This window comes from Vidua macroura, chromosome 26 (genome assembly GCF_024509145.1).
Source record: "Vidua macroura isolate BioBank_ID:100142 chromosome 26, ASM2450914v1, whole genome shotgun sequence".
Lineage (NCBI taxonomy): Eukaryota > Metazoa > Chordata > Aves > Passeriformes > Viduidae > Vidua > Vidua macroura.
Genome location: NC_071596.1, coordinates 5549572 through 5561886, shown reverse-complemented (window position 1 = coordinate 5561886; position 12315 = coordinate 5549572). Strand labels below are relative to the sequence as shown.

The 12315-nt window shown below is 53.6% G+C and overlaps 2 protein-coding genes across 4 annotated transcripts in view; one reads left to right on the top strand and one right to left on the bottom strand.

Moving 5' to 3' along the window:
* The first annotated feature begins 1370 nt into the window (after window positions 1-1370).
* On the top strand, window positions 1371-4041 carry GDF1 (growth differentiation factor 1). Of its 2 annotated transcripts, none has more exons than XM_053999489.1 (2): window positions 1371-1646; window positions 2640-4041. In XM_053999489.1, the coding sequence occupies exons 1-2, from the start codon at window positions 1385-1387 to the stop codon at window positions 3443-3445; spliced, it is 1068 nt and encodes a 355-aa protein (XP_053855464.1). In that variant the 5' UTR covers window positions 1371-1384; the 3' UTR covers window positions 3446-4041. The 2 variants fall into 2 exon arrangements, with proteins under 2 accessions (XP_053855464.1, XP_053855465.1); XM_053999490.1 differs by having other exon boundaries at window positions 1514-1773.
* Window positions 4042-5424: 1383 nt separating this feature from the next.
* The window catches only part of UPF1 (UPF1 RNA helicase and ATPase), a 26739-nt gene continuing 19848 nt past the window's right edge, over window positions 5425-12315 (bottom strand). For both annotated transcript variants that reach the window (XM_053999367.1, XM_053999368.1), the window contains exons 18-24: window positions 11891-12033; window positions 11037-11211; window positions 10294-10375; window positions 9304-9465; window positions 8972-9189; window positions 8520-8642; window positions 5425-7887 (exon numbers count right to left, since the gene is read on the bottom strand). In XM_053999367.1, coding sequence (XP_053855342.1) covers window positions 8523-8642; window positions 8972-9189; window positions 9304-9465; window positions 10294-10375; window positions 11037-11211; window positions 11891-12033 — 900 coding nt within the window. In that variant the 3' untranslated portion in view covers window positions 5425-7887; window positions 8520-8522. The remainder of the gene's footprint in view (window positions 7888-8519; window positions 8643-8971; window positions 9190-9303; window positions 9466-10293; window positions 10376-11036; window positions 11212-11890; window positions 12034-12315) is intronic.

Genomic DNA, 12315 nt, shown 5'->3' with positions numbered 1-12315 from the left:
GAAGAACAGAGAATTCCTGCTCCTAGGGTGGGATTTTGGGAGGAACAGAGAATTCCTGCTCCCAGGGCTGGGTTTTTTGGGAAGAACAGAGAATTCCTGCTCCCAGAGCCGGGATTTCCAGAAGAACAGAGAATTCCTGCTCCCAGGGCTGGGATTTTGGGAAGAACAGAGAATTCCTGCTCCCAGGGCTGGGATTTTGGGAAGAACCGAGAATTCCTGCTCCCAGGGCTGGGTTTTATGGGAAGAACAGAGAATTCCTGCTCCTAGGGCTGGGATTTAGGGAAGAACAGATAATTCCTGCTCCCAGGGCTGTGTTTCCAGGCAGCTCCAGCCCTGCAGGTTCCAGGTCCCTGTCCTGGGCAGCTCTGTGGGTTTGGGTCCCTCGCTGTCCCCTCGCTGTCCCCTCCCAGGCCAGGACCCACAGCTCCCTCCCCGAGCAGCCAGAGGAGGATCCAGGGCGTCAATTCCAGTGTGGGAGGGTGGGAATTTGTGGGATTTATTCCATGTTCGGTCTGTCACGGCGATTCCCCTCCAGACTTGTGTCTGAGCCAGGGACAGACCCTGAATGGGGCTGCTGGGAATGTCCCCAAGCTGTGGCAGGACCTTGTCCCTCCCTCCGTGACTTCCAGGGTGTCAGAGGAACATCCCAGTGCTGGAATTCCTTGGTTTTCAGTGGGGTTTGCAGGGCAGGAAGGGATCTGATCCCCCAGGATGGGCCGGAGCAGAGCTGGGGTGACCCTGGGGGGATAAAACGGAATTTTCCAGTGCTGGCATTGAGCTGGGTGGCTCCAGCTGTTTTTGGGGGCTGTGACATCGAGGTGGTGGTGGCAGCTCTGCTGTGATGGCCAGGAAGGGACTGGGGGACCTGGGGGTGCCTGGCTGGGGCAGGACCCGGCGCTGGCTGGGACTGGTGGTTTTGGGGGCCGATGGTTTTGGGGGCCGATGGTTTTCTGGGGCCGATGGTTTTTGGGGCCGTGTGAAGCAGGACTTTGGTGGTTTGATGTGCTGGAGGTTGATGGCTTTAAGAGAGAAGCGTTGGACACCGTGGTTGAGTTAAAAAAGGGATTTTTTGGGGGAGGAAGAGCCGGCTCCGGGTCTGCTCCGGGCAGGAGTTTTGGGAGCAGCGCTGGATTTCCATCCCCATCCCTGACCCCACGGACCGTGCTGGAGCCCGAGTGGGCGCTCTGGAGATGCGGGAGAGACTGCGGAGCCCCTGAAAGGGTTAAGGGGTGCCGGGAGCCTGCAGGGATCCCACCCTCTGCCCGGAGCCGGGAATCCCGCGGTGCTGATTGAGCTCCGAGCCCATCAAAGGCTCCAATCAGGGACCCAACCCCCGCCGGGTGCCCGGCCCCGGCTGTTCTTTGTCCGGGCGAGCAGAGCAGCGATGTGGCTTCTCCGCAGCCTGGCCTGGGCTCTCCTGAGCCCCGTCCTGGCCACCGAGCTGAGCCCGCAGGAAAGCTCCCTGCTGAAATCGCTGGGTCTGAGCGCCAAGCCCAGCCCCAAAAGCCCCGGCCCGGTGCCGCCCGTGCTCTGGAGGATCTTCCAGAAGAGGAAGACGCTGCCCTGGCCGGACGGAGAGCTGGAGTCCTGCAGGGTGGAGGAGTTTAATGTCCCCGGCAACATCGTCCGTGTCTTCGCCGACCAAGGTACAGCCACGCCGCGTTTGGGCTTGCGCTGGGCTCGAGCTTGGCTCCGCTCCTTCCTTCCCTGAGTCCCGAGGCCGGAGCCGGATTCCAGGAGAAATCCCTGCTGGCTGGAGTCCCTCCGGCTGCTGTAGGTGATGATTTATGGGTTTGGAACCCCGAGGCGGGCGGTGAGGGGGGGGGCAGCTGTGCCAGGCTCTGTCCTGCAGCCCCCTAAATCCCTCCCGAGGTGCTGGTTTGATCCCAGTCCTGATCCCAGTCCTGATCCCAGGCTTTGGGGTCCACGGTGGTGGAGGTGAGTGGGAATGTGGGTGCAGGAACGGGATCAGCAGCAGCTCGGGCAGGGATGGGATGCTCGACCCCCGGGCTGTGTCCCCCCCTCCTCATTGTCCCAACGCCTCTTGCTGACCCCACGGCACATCTGGCTGACCCCACGGCACATCTGGCTGACCCCACGGCACATCTGGCTGCTCTGAGCCGTGCTCAGTCCCCTGGGGACTGTTTGATTGGCGTCCCTGAGGGCTCAAGGCACCCCAGAGCTCTTTTCTCTCGTGGTTCCAGTTTGGCTAAACCAGGCAGATCCCCAAATTCGCTGCTGCTCGCTCTCTTTTCCCTGATCCTGCTCAGCCCCAGCCCAGCCCTGGAGTGGATCCTGCTCAGCCCCAGGGATCCCCCAGCCCTGGAGTGGATCCTGCTCAGCCCCAGGGATCCCCCAGCCCATCCCAGAGCCGATCCTGCTCAGCCCCAGGGATCCCCCAGCCCATCCCAGAGCCGATCCTGCCCAGCCCCAGGGTTCCCCCAGCCCTGGAGCCGATCCTGCTCAGCCCCAGGGATCCCCCAGCCCATCCCAGAGCCGATCCTGCTCAGCCCCAGGGATCCCCCAGCCCTGGAGCCGATCCTGCTCAGCCCCAGGGATCCCCCAGCCCATCCCAGGAGCTGATCCTGCCCAGCCCGAGCGTTCAGCCGCCCCCACCCCTGTTTCTCCTTCTTTGCCAGGCCGCTTCCTCCCCGAGGGGCAGCCCCAGGGGTGGCTGTGTCTGCGCAAGCTCCTGTTCTTCAACCTCTCCGCGCTCGAGGAGGGCGAGCGCTTGACCATGGCCCAGCTGGAGCTCCAGTTCCACCACAACTCCTACCACTCCCCCAGCCCGGGGCAGGTTCTGGAGCTCCGGCTGTACCCGGCGTCCCCCCGGGGGCTGCCGCGGCCCGGCCGGAGGCCGCTGGTGGAGCGGTCATTTGTCCAGCTGCGCAAATCCCTCCTGTTCAACCTGAGCGCGGCGCTGAAGGACGGCAAGGTGCCGGGCAGGAATTTGGCCTTGGTGCTGGAGATATCGGCCAGCGGGCGCGCCGGGGACAGCGGGACCCTGCGGAGCCTCTGCGCCAGCACCGACGCCTTCGCGGCCACCTCGCTGCTGGTGGTGACGCTGGGCCAGCAGTGCCAGGCTGCCCGCAGCAGGAGGAGCGCCCCGACCCCCGCGGTGACCCCCAGCCCCCTGTGCAAGCCCCGCCGGCTCTACATCAGCTTCAGCGACGTGGGCTGGGAGAACTGGATCATCGCCCCCCAGGGCTACCTGGCCAACTACTGCCGCGGGGACTGTCCCTTCCCGCTGGCGGCCGAGCTCAACAGCACCAACCACGCCGTGCTGCAGACCATGGTGCACTCGCTGGACCCGCAGGGCACCCCCCAGCCCTGCTGCGTCCCCGTCAGGCTCTCCCCCATCTCCATCCTCTACTACGACAACAGCGACAACGTGGTGCTGCGGCACTACGAGGACATGGTGGTGGACGAGTGCGGCTGCAGGTAGCGGGGCTTGGGGCAAGGACGGACGGAGGGGTGGGAGAAAATCCCCGCGCCGTGAAATCCCCGCTGTGTTCGGGGCGTTTCGGGGCGTTGGGGTTCCCCTCCGTGCTGGGGTTAGGCTGGCGGCGCTGATTTAGGATTAGTTGGGACGGGGTTGTGGGATTATGACCGAGCCTGGTGCTGGTCCCTTCTCCACAGGGGATGCTGGCGCCGGGCTGTGAATCCCAGATTTCCCCCCTTGCCCGTGCCGGGCACCCCCAGGGCCCGCAGCTTTTTGGGGTTTTGGCTGAACTCTGCGATTTTCTCAGGGTAAAAATGACTTTTCTGGGTGAATCGGGGCCGGGGGTTCCCTAGGTGTGATCCAGCTGCAGGGACAGGGATGGGGTGACCAAATCCCACCAGAGCCAGGCGGGAGCTGTTTTCAGGGTGTGGTTGGTGATGGGGTGGTTTGGGGACAGGGCTTGCGTTGGGTGGCCAAATGCAGTGGAGGTTTTGACTAAAAAAAAAATGAAGGTTTTCCCTAAAAATCGGAGTTTTTACCTAAAAAATTGGAGATTTTGCCTAAAAAAATGGAGATTTTACCTAAAAAAATAGAGATTTTGCCTAAAAAAATGGAGATTTTACCTAAAAATTTGGAGATTTTGCCTAAAAAAATGGAGATTTTACCTAAAAAAATTGAGATTTTGCCTAAAACAATGGAGATTTTACCTAAGAAATCCGCTGGGAGCCGCGTGCCAAGGGCGGGATGCTGCAGGGAATGGCTGAGGGAATTCGGGGGGGTTGGTGGGGTCAGTGGTGTCCCCTCCCAGCCCGCTGTGAGTCAGTATTAATTTACCTCATTTGCAAATCGATGAGCCCAGGCTGTCCCCGCGTGTCCCGGGTGGCAGCCGAGCCTCAGGCAAGGGCAGAGCTCTGCACACTTTTGACTTTTTCGGGTTGTTTTTGGTTGATTTGTTGGTTTTTTTTGTGCCTGCTGGCAGCCCCAGGCTCTTTGTGGTGTCGCCGAGGGGCAGCCGGGACCCAAATTTGGGGCATTTCCCGTCCTGGAGCTCTTCCCTGCCCCGTGCAGCTGCGGGCTCGGGGCTGAGCCAGGTTTGGAGCCCAGGCTGGCCCCGAGTGTGTAAAACTAAAACTGAGTGTGTAAAACCACCAGAGCAAAGCTTCCCTGCCCCCTCGGGGATTTTGGGGCAACTGAAAAGGAATCCGAGCTAGACTTGAATTTTTTCTCTTTATTTTTGAACTGTGAAGCCGTAGTGCAGCTTTGGGTTTTTTTGTTGGTTTTTTTTTGTTTTGTTTTTTTTTTTTTTTTTTTTTTTTTTTTGTTTTGTTTTGTTTTGTTTTGTTTTTTTTTTTTTTTTGGTTTGGTTTGGTTTGGTTTTTTTTTTTTTCGGTTTTCTCCTTGAGCTCTGATGGTTTTTCCCACCTCCTCCCCCCCAGGGGAAGCACTGAGGGTTAAACCACCTTGGGACGGTGTTTTTTTTTTTTTTTGTTTTAACACCCAAAATGCGGAGCTGAAGACCCAGCCTGGAGCAGCTTTAGCTGGATTCCCATTCCCAAATCCAGGCGTTTCCCACCCAGCCCTGCTCTGCTCCATTTCAGTGTTTAAAGGGCTCAACTCCAGCCAGCAGGGGCCGTTTAATTCTGATTTTAGATGGGCAGAGGAAGAAAACCTTCAAGTATTCCTGGGTTTGTGGCCACCCAGGGGGGGAGTGACAGCCAGGACAGGACCTGGGCGTGAGTTTGTGCCCAGGGTGGTGCCAAGGCCAGGCCTAAACCCCCCCCAGACCCAGCTTTGAGCCCCCAGCCCTGAGCCCGGCAGGGCAAAGCCATTTCTGTGTTTGCTGCAGGGCAGGGGGAGCTTCCAGGCTGGGAGCCCTTCCCAGTTTTTCCCAGTTCTCCCAGTTGAGTCGCTCACCCCCCTCTGCTATGCACACCCCCACTTTTGTACTAGTCTTGTGTTTAAAAAAAGTAATAAACTTGAAGTTTATACAATCAGACTAAAGCTTTAATGAACGTTGCATGGTTTCCTCATTGAAACTTAGGGGCCACCTTGAATGCAAGAGCTGTTTATTCATTTTTTTTTTATTGATGACAAACAGGTTTTAAAACAAAACTGAGACAAAAAAAAATTAATTAATTAAAAAAAAAAAAAAAAGAGCTTTAACACCGTGCTAGCACTGATGTCTGGATTTGTAAAACTCAAAAAGAGTTTAAACTGCTACAAAGGAAAAAACCAGCACGAAGCAGAGGCAAGCATTCCCAGCAGTGAAATAAAGGGTGAGGGGAGAGGAGGGGGCTACATTACTCATGGATAGCTTTGCACAGAGGGGTTCAGCTTAAACCTACCCGAAAAGTCTACGCCACTACGCAGCCTACCAAGGAAAAAAAAATTAAAAAGCCCTTCGGCAATGTTAATAAATAAAACAAGTCCATCTCACGAGGAAGGAAGGTGGCCTGTGTCTCCATTCTTTCACTGTGTTAGAAGTCTAAACTCTGGAGGCTTTGGATGAGAAAAGAATGGGTTTTTGAGTTGAGTTTTTTTGTGGTTTTTGCAGTTTCTGCAGCTCCCCCCCGGGGCTGGGGGTGTTCCACACCAGGGCTGCTCTGGGGGCAAATCCAGCAGCTCCAGGGCAGGGATCTCCAGGAAGGACAGGAATGAAAGGTTTCCCCCCTCCCCGGGTACAAAACGGGGTTGGAGCTGTTTGAAGTACATTCAGATGAGAGGTATTTTGAGTTTTCACCCCCCAAAAATAAAAGAACTAGAAACACTTGGAGCCCTTAGAGTGTAAAGCTTAACTCCAGCCTGAGGAACACCCAGGCTCTGGCTCAATCTCTGCTGCTGCTGGCCAATTGGGAGGTAGAGGTTTTTCTAATTCAGGATCTGCTAAGAACGGGGCTGGAGGAATCAATTCTCTCTCTGCTGTCCCTAAAAAAGGTTTTGACAGAAATGAAAAGCTCCCAAGTGTTCCCCTGTGAGTGTTTCAGACATGGCTACAACTCAGAGCGTGGATGGCTTCTCCTCGTGGGCTCTTCCCAGCCCTGATCCCCAGCTGGGCTGACAACTCTGCTTCAACAAAGCAAAGTTCCTTCCAACTTTTTTCCCCCCTCCTGAAAACTTGGCTTCAACACCTCACTCTGTCCCTCTCCTGCCTTCATCACCCAAGAAGCCACCCCAAAGCCTGACCCATTCTCCCCAGTTAAACCCAGCTCTGTCTCTCAGAGGCCACCACCTTCCACCACCTGCCTGCTTTGTCCGTTTGTCCATCCTGCTCCTGCAATGGCGTGGAGTCTTTACTTTCCATCCAAAATAATCCCCAATTTCCACTACTCCTCCCCCAAATCTGCGGGGACCAAAGCAGGCCTGGCTGCACCTTCCCTCCAGGGCCGAAGGGCACAGGAACCCGTCCCCTTTCAAGCATAAAGTTCATCTTACAGAAAGGCTGTTTTTCACAGAGTAGAGTCCAGACAGTTGCCAATTAAAGCATACAGAAAACACTTTGAAACCCTCCTGCTCGAGCACGCAGGCTCCTCTCACTCTAAACCTATCCCATGTAGGAAGAAGAGGCTGATTGCTGCAACTTGAAATCACACTGAAAGTTCTCAAGGATGGTGCTCTAATTTTTGTTTGAAACATTTTTTTTTTTAAGTTTTTTTTTATAATATAAGCTTCTCAGAACAAGGATCTAAATCTCCCAGGTCCACCACTAAGAATTCAGAGACAAAACTTCTTTAAAAATTCAGTGCTCTTTTTGAAAGAATCTCTTTAAAACCACCTCGTTCAGAATGTGGGCGACACGATGACAACAAATTTCAGAGCCAGTGTTGGACAACAAAACCTGCACCTCAGAGTTGAGCAGCAGCTGGATTTCTGCTTGGCTGGCTGTCACCCAGGCAGGGACTTTCTCTCTTTTTTCCACCCCCCTCTCTCAGATACTCTGCTTCTAAAATGTAAAACAGTTCCTGCTAAAATCCTTTTAGTACCCGTGGCAAAACGAGCCCAACTCTGAGATGAGGGTTTTCCTCTCCCCATCTGCTCTGAAACGTTAATGCCCTGCTCGCAAAGAGAAGTATGGAATGAAGTGAAACCTGCTTTGTTAAGGCCCTTCTCCGGAGCTGGGGGTGACTGGGGGAGCAGGGACTCAGCTGAGCACTCCTGTTGGGGTGAGTTCCTTCCCACGAGGCGCCAGCCAGTCCTCCAGGGCTCTCTCTCCTCTCCTTGTCAGTCTCCTTGTCTCAGTGAGCTCCAGCAGTGGCTCTCTCGCGCGCTCCTTTCTCTCTCTCTCTCTCCTCTCCGTTGGTTGGTTTCTTTCTCCTGTTGCTCTCACACAGTGGTGCTTCAGTTTTAGCAGTGGAAAACAGGTATCCATTTTATTTTATTTTTTTTATTACCCAGAATAAAATGCTGATGAACTAAGCTCCACACAAGCTTAGCTCTTCTTCCTCAACCTGGGGGCGGAATGAGAGCGGAGTTAGGGGTGTCCCTGCTCAGGGAGGGACAGCTTACATCAGGGAAAAGGGACAGCTTAAATCAGGGAAAAGGGACAGCTTAAATCAGAGGGAAGGGACAGCTTAAATCAGGGGAAAGGGACAGCTTAAATCAGGGAAAAGGGACAGCTTAAATCAGGGAAAAGGGACAGCTTAAATCAGAGGGAAGGGACAGCTTAAATCAGAGGGAAGGGACAGCTTAAATCAGGGAAAAGGGACAGCTTACATCAGGGAAAAGGGACAGCTTAAATCAGAGGGAAGGGACAGCTTAAATCAGAGGGAAGGGAGAGTTTAAATCAGAGGAAAGGACAGTTTAAATCAGAGGGAGGGGACAGTTGAAATCAGGAGGAGGGGACAGTTGAAATCAAGGGAGGGGAGAGTTTCAATCAGAGGAAAGGACAGTTTAAATCAGAGGGAAGGGACAGTTTAAATCAGGGAGGGGACAGTTTAGATCAGGAGCAGGGGACAGTTTAGGTCAGGGGAAAGGGACAGTTTAGGTCAGGGGAAAGGGACAGTTTAAATCAGGGGAAAGGGACAGTTTAAATCAGGGGAAAGGGACAGTTGAGCTCAGGGCAGGGGCACGGGGTCCTTACACTCTAATACTGTGACAGTCCCGTCACTCCACCATGTTGATATGCTCGTTCCCCCTGGTAAGTTGAGTCCTGTGACAGCGCCACGTCAATCTGGGATTTAAACTCATCACCAAGGTAACTGTCCTGCAAGGGGAAAGGTGAGGGAAGCCTCAAAATCAGCGTCCAGCTCAAGTGCAAGGCAGAACCAGGTTAATGATAAAGCTGAGAGTGTTTGGTTTATTTACAATCTGCTGGTTTGGTGCAGAATTTCCCCAAATTAAGGGTTTTTTGAGCTGTTTATCAGCTGAAGGAATAGTTCACTGTCATGCCCTCAACAGCGCAGGGTGTAAATGCTGCAGCTGAGTCACTGAGAGCAGTTTCAGTTTCGTTTCCCTCAGGAGGGAGGAGGTGCAGGCACGGATCACCCACACAAACCCCAGGACAAGCTCCGCTATCCCAAAATCCGCGCTCACCTGGGATAATTCCGGCTGGGAGAGCCCAGGCTGACTCATCTGTGAGGGCTGGCTCATGGAGATGTAGCCCTGGGTCAGGGGGCCCTGGGAGAAGGGCTGGGACACCACGTCCTGGCTGGCCTGGCTGTTGGGGAGGTTGGACTGGCTCGTGCCAGGAATCCCAAATCGGTTTTTCTGCCGCCCGCCACGGCCGGTCTTCCCTTTGGGAGCGCCACGGCCTGGAAGAGAGTTCATCCCACCCAACAGTGAGGAGCTGGACAGGTACAAACACATTTTTTTTTAGGGAATCTGATCCCTCCCAGATGGCTCCCTGGGCATTTCTCCCCCTTTACCTGCAGCGGGGCCGTTGGCCTGGCCGAAGTATCCCGGGGGCGGCATCGGGGGCATCACGAGGTTGAAGGGGATGGGAATGTTCATGGCAGTGACGTGGCTGGGGCCAGCACTGATCATCCCAATCTGGTCGTGGGTTTGGAAGTACATGTTGGATGGACGCCCTGGGAAAGGGGAAAGCACAGGGGCTGCAGGAATTCTGGAGATTTCAGGATCAATCCCTAGCCCTGGAGCAGGATGGAAAAGGAGGAGCTCCCCCTGCCAAGAGGCAGCAGCGTTTCTGCCTCGCTGTTTATTGCACACTTGGAAATTCCATAAATCCACCCAACACGCTCTCATCCCACAGCTCCTCCTCACAGCACCACCTGAGATTCCTGAAATGCTTCTCACACTCCTTTTCCCCTCATTTTGCACTTGCTCTGCACACGTTGGGAGGTTGGGAGTCTTTTTACAGAGAGCAAAATCCAGGCTCAAGACTTTCAGCCCTTAAATTCATCTCAAATATTTTCAGTTGTTAAATTAAATCCCAAACATTTCAGCCTCAAGTTCATCCTGAACATTTTCAGTCTTTAAATTCATCCAAAGCGTTTTCAGCCCTTAAATTCATCCCATTTTCAACCCTTAAACTCATCCCAAACATTTCAGCCTCAAATTCATCCCAGACACTTCAGTCTCAAATTTACCCCAAATATTTCAGCCTCAACGTCATCCCAAACATTTTCAGCCCTCAAATTTATCCCAAACTTATTCAGTCCTTAAATCAATCCAATTTTCAGCCCTTAAACTCATCCCATTTTCAGTCCTCAAATTGCACCAATTCCAGTTCTCAGTTTCTGCAGTGTGAAGTTTAAATCTTTAACAAATTCAAAATTTTCACAAGATTAAAAGCTTTTAAGAAGTTTCAAAGTTTGAAGTGTGTAAGATGTGACCCCTCAGGGGCTGCTTAGGGGAAAAAGAAACCCCTGAAAGTGAATTTTGGGCATTTTCTTTACCTTGGCTGCTGCGGTCGTAGACAGAGCCAGGGATGATGGCCTCTCGTGCATCATACATGGCAGTGGTCATGAAACGGGCACCCTGCAGAGATTTTGGCAATTAGGAACTCATCCTCATTTTTTCCCCCCCAGAAAACCTTGCACTGCAACCTCAGTGGAAGCTATTTTGGGTAAAAATCCATAAAATCCCACAGATCACATGAATGTTGTGGAAATTAATTCTAACACATAGAAAAGCTTTAATTATTATTTCAGTCACATCCTGAATACCAAAAGTAAGATTTTCCAGCAGCCTGTCCCAAACTGTGGGACATTTGATGAGTTTTCAGTCTATTCTGAGGCCCTGGCAATTCCCCTGGTCCATTCCCTGTCCTGTGGTGGCTGCCAAGCTCCCCCAACAATAATTTATGTTAAAAAATCAAATATAAAACTTGCAGCTTGAGGGTTAAAAGTGACTTTGCTCTTTCTACACAAACCAGCTCCTTCATTTCATTCAGCTCAGGATTTAGCCCTAATGAAATCCTGCCAATTAAAAAGCAATAATGAAGTTTGCTCAGCCCGGAGACAGCAGCAGCAGCTGCTTCCCCCTGAAGTCACGCTGCACCAAAAGGCAGCAAAAATGGAAACTTCTGGGGGCGTGAGGCTGTGTGGGTGGCTCATTCCACCCATTTAGCATTAATTAACCCATCAGGGGCCTAATTGGCTGCTGTCAGCAGCGCCGGGGGCCAGGGCAGGTCACTCACGGGGTTGATGGTGTTGACGAGCTTGCGGGGTTTGCTGAACTGCATGAGGCTCTCCCGCAGGTTGTTCAGGGGCCCCTCCACCAGCACCTTCTGCTCCTTGTAGTAATTCAGGAGGTGATTCCAGAGGGGCTGCTTGGACAGGGCTTTGGGGTTCCCCACAATGATCACCCCATACCTGTGAAGGGCAGAGGGACCACGGTTAACTTGGTGTTAAAACCACTCTGATGTCAGAACAGCCCCTGGGTTCTTCTCTCTGGGACTGTTCACAGCAAACATTCCAGATGTGGCTCAACACCTGGAAGGAGACTCCAGCAGCACAAACTTCCTCCTCCAGGCTCGCTCTGTGTCCAACCAAACCCCCCTGTGCTGGTTCTGCAGCTTGGAAACACCAGGGAAGCCAAGCAGCACCGTGCTGGACTCCACCTCAGCCTCTCTGGAATCAAACCCATTAGAAAAAACCCAAATGGGCACAAAATGGTTGCTGGAAGTGAGAAAGCAGCAGATGAAGGGAAGGGATCTGTGCTGGAAATGGGAAGGACGTGGTGACTTCCAGATTTTACTGATGCCAAATGGTGACAGGGGCTGAGATGAGCAGATAAAAATGGCCCAGAATGGTCCAGGTTGGAGGGACCTGAAAGCTCCTCCAGTGCCACCCCTGCCACGGGCAGGGACACCTTCCAGCTGCTCCAACCCAGCCTTGGACACTTCCAGGGATGGAGCAGCCACAGCTGCTCTGGGAATTCCAACCCCAGAGGGAAGAATTCCTTCCCAGTATCCCAGCCATTCCCTGTGTCCTGTCCCTCCATCCCTCTCCCTGTTTCCTGCAGCTCCCTCCACGCCCAGCCTCCCTTTACCTGGCTCTTGTCAGGGCCACGTTGAGCCTCCTGGGGTCGTTGAGGAAGCCAATGCCCTGGTGTTCGTTGGCCCTCACACAGGACAGGATGATGAAATCCTTCTCCCTGCCCTGGAAGGCGTCCACACTTGCAATTTCCACTTCCTGGAACACAGGAAAACACCTCAGGCACGGAAGCAAAACAGCTCTGCCACCACCAGGCACTGCCAAAGGCGCTGGCCACGCACTGAGCCTTCCACCAGCTGAGGAAAATGTTGGTTTTGGAGTGAGGAACGATTTGGTAATTCCTCTGGGCACTGAGCAGCCTCCCCAGAGGGGAACAGGGAGTCTCAGTTTAGGAGAAATTCCTTTCATGTTCAGAGCTTTATGGTTCTGCTGTTTCCCCCAAAACTGTGCAAAGCAGCTCTTTGCTTGAGGACGTTGCCA

Bases quoted from the DNA above. Each gene is read 5' to 3' on its own strand.
- GDF1 (XM_053999489.1), top strand. From the start codon at position 1,385: ATGTGGCTTCTCCGCAGCCTGGCCTGGGCTCTCCTGAGCCCCGTCCTG. The intron at 1,647-2,639 runs GTACAGCCACGC...CTTCTTTGCCAG, and splicing joins CCGTGTCTTCGCCGACCAAG to GCCGCTTCCTCCCCGAGGGG.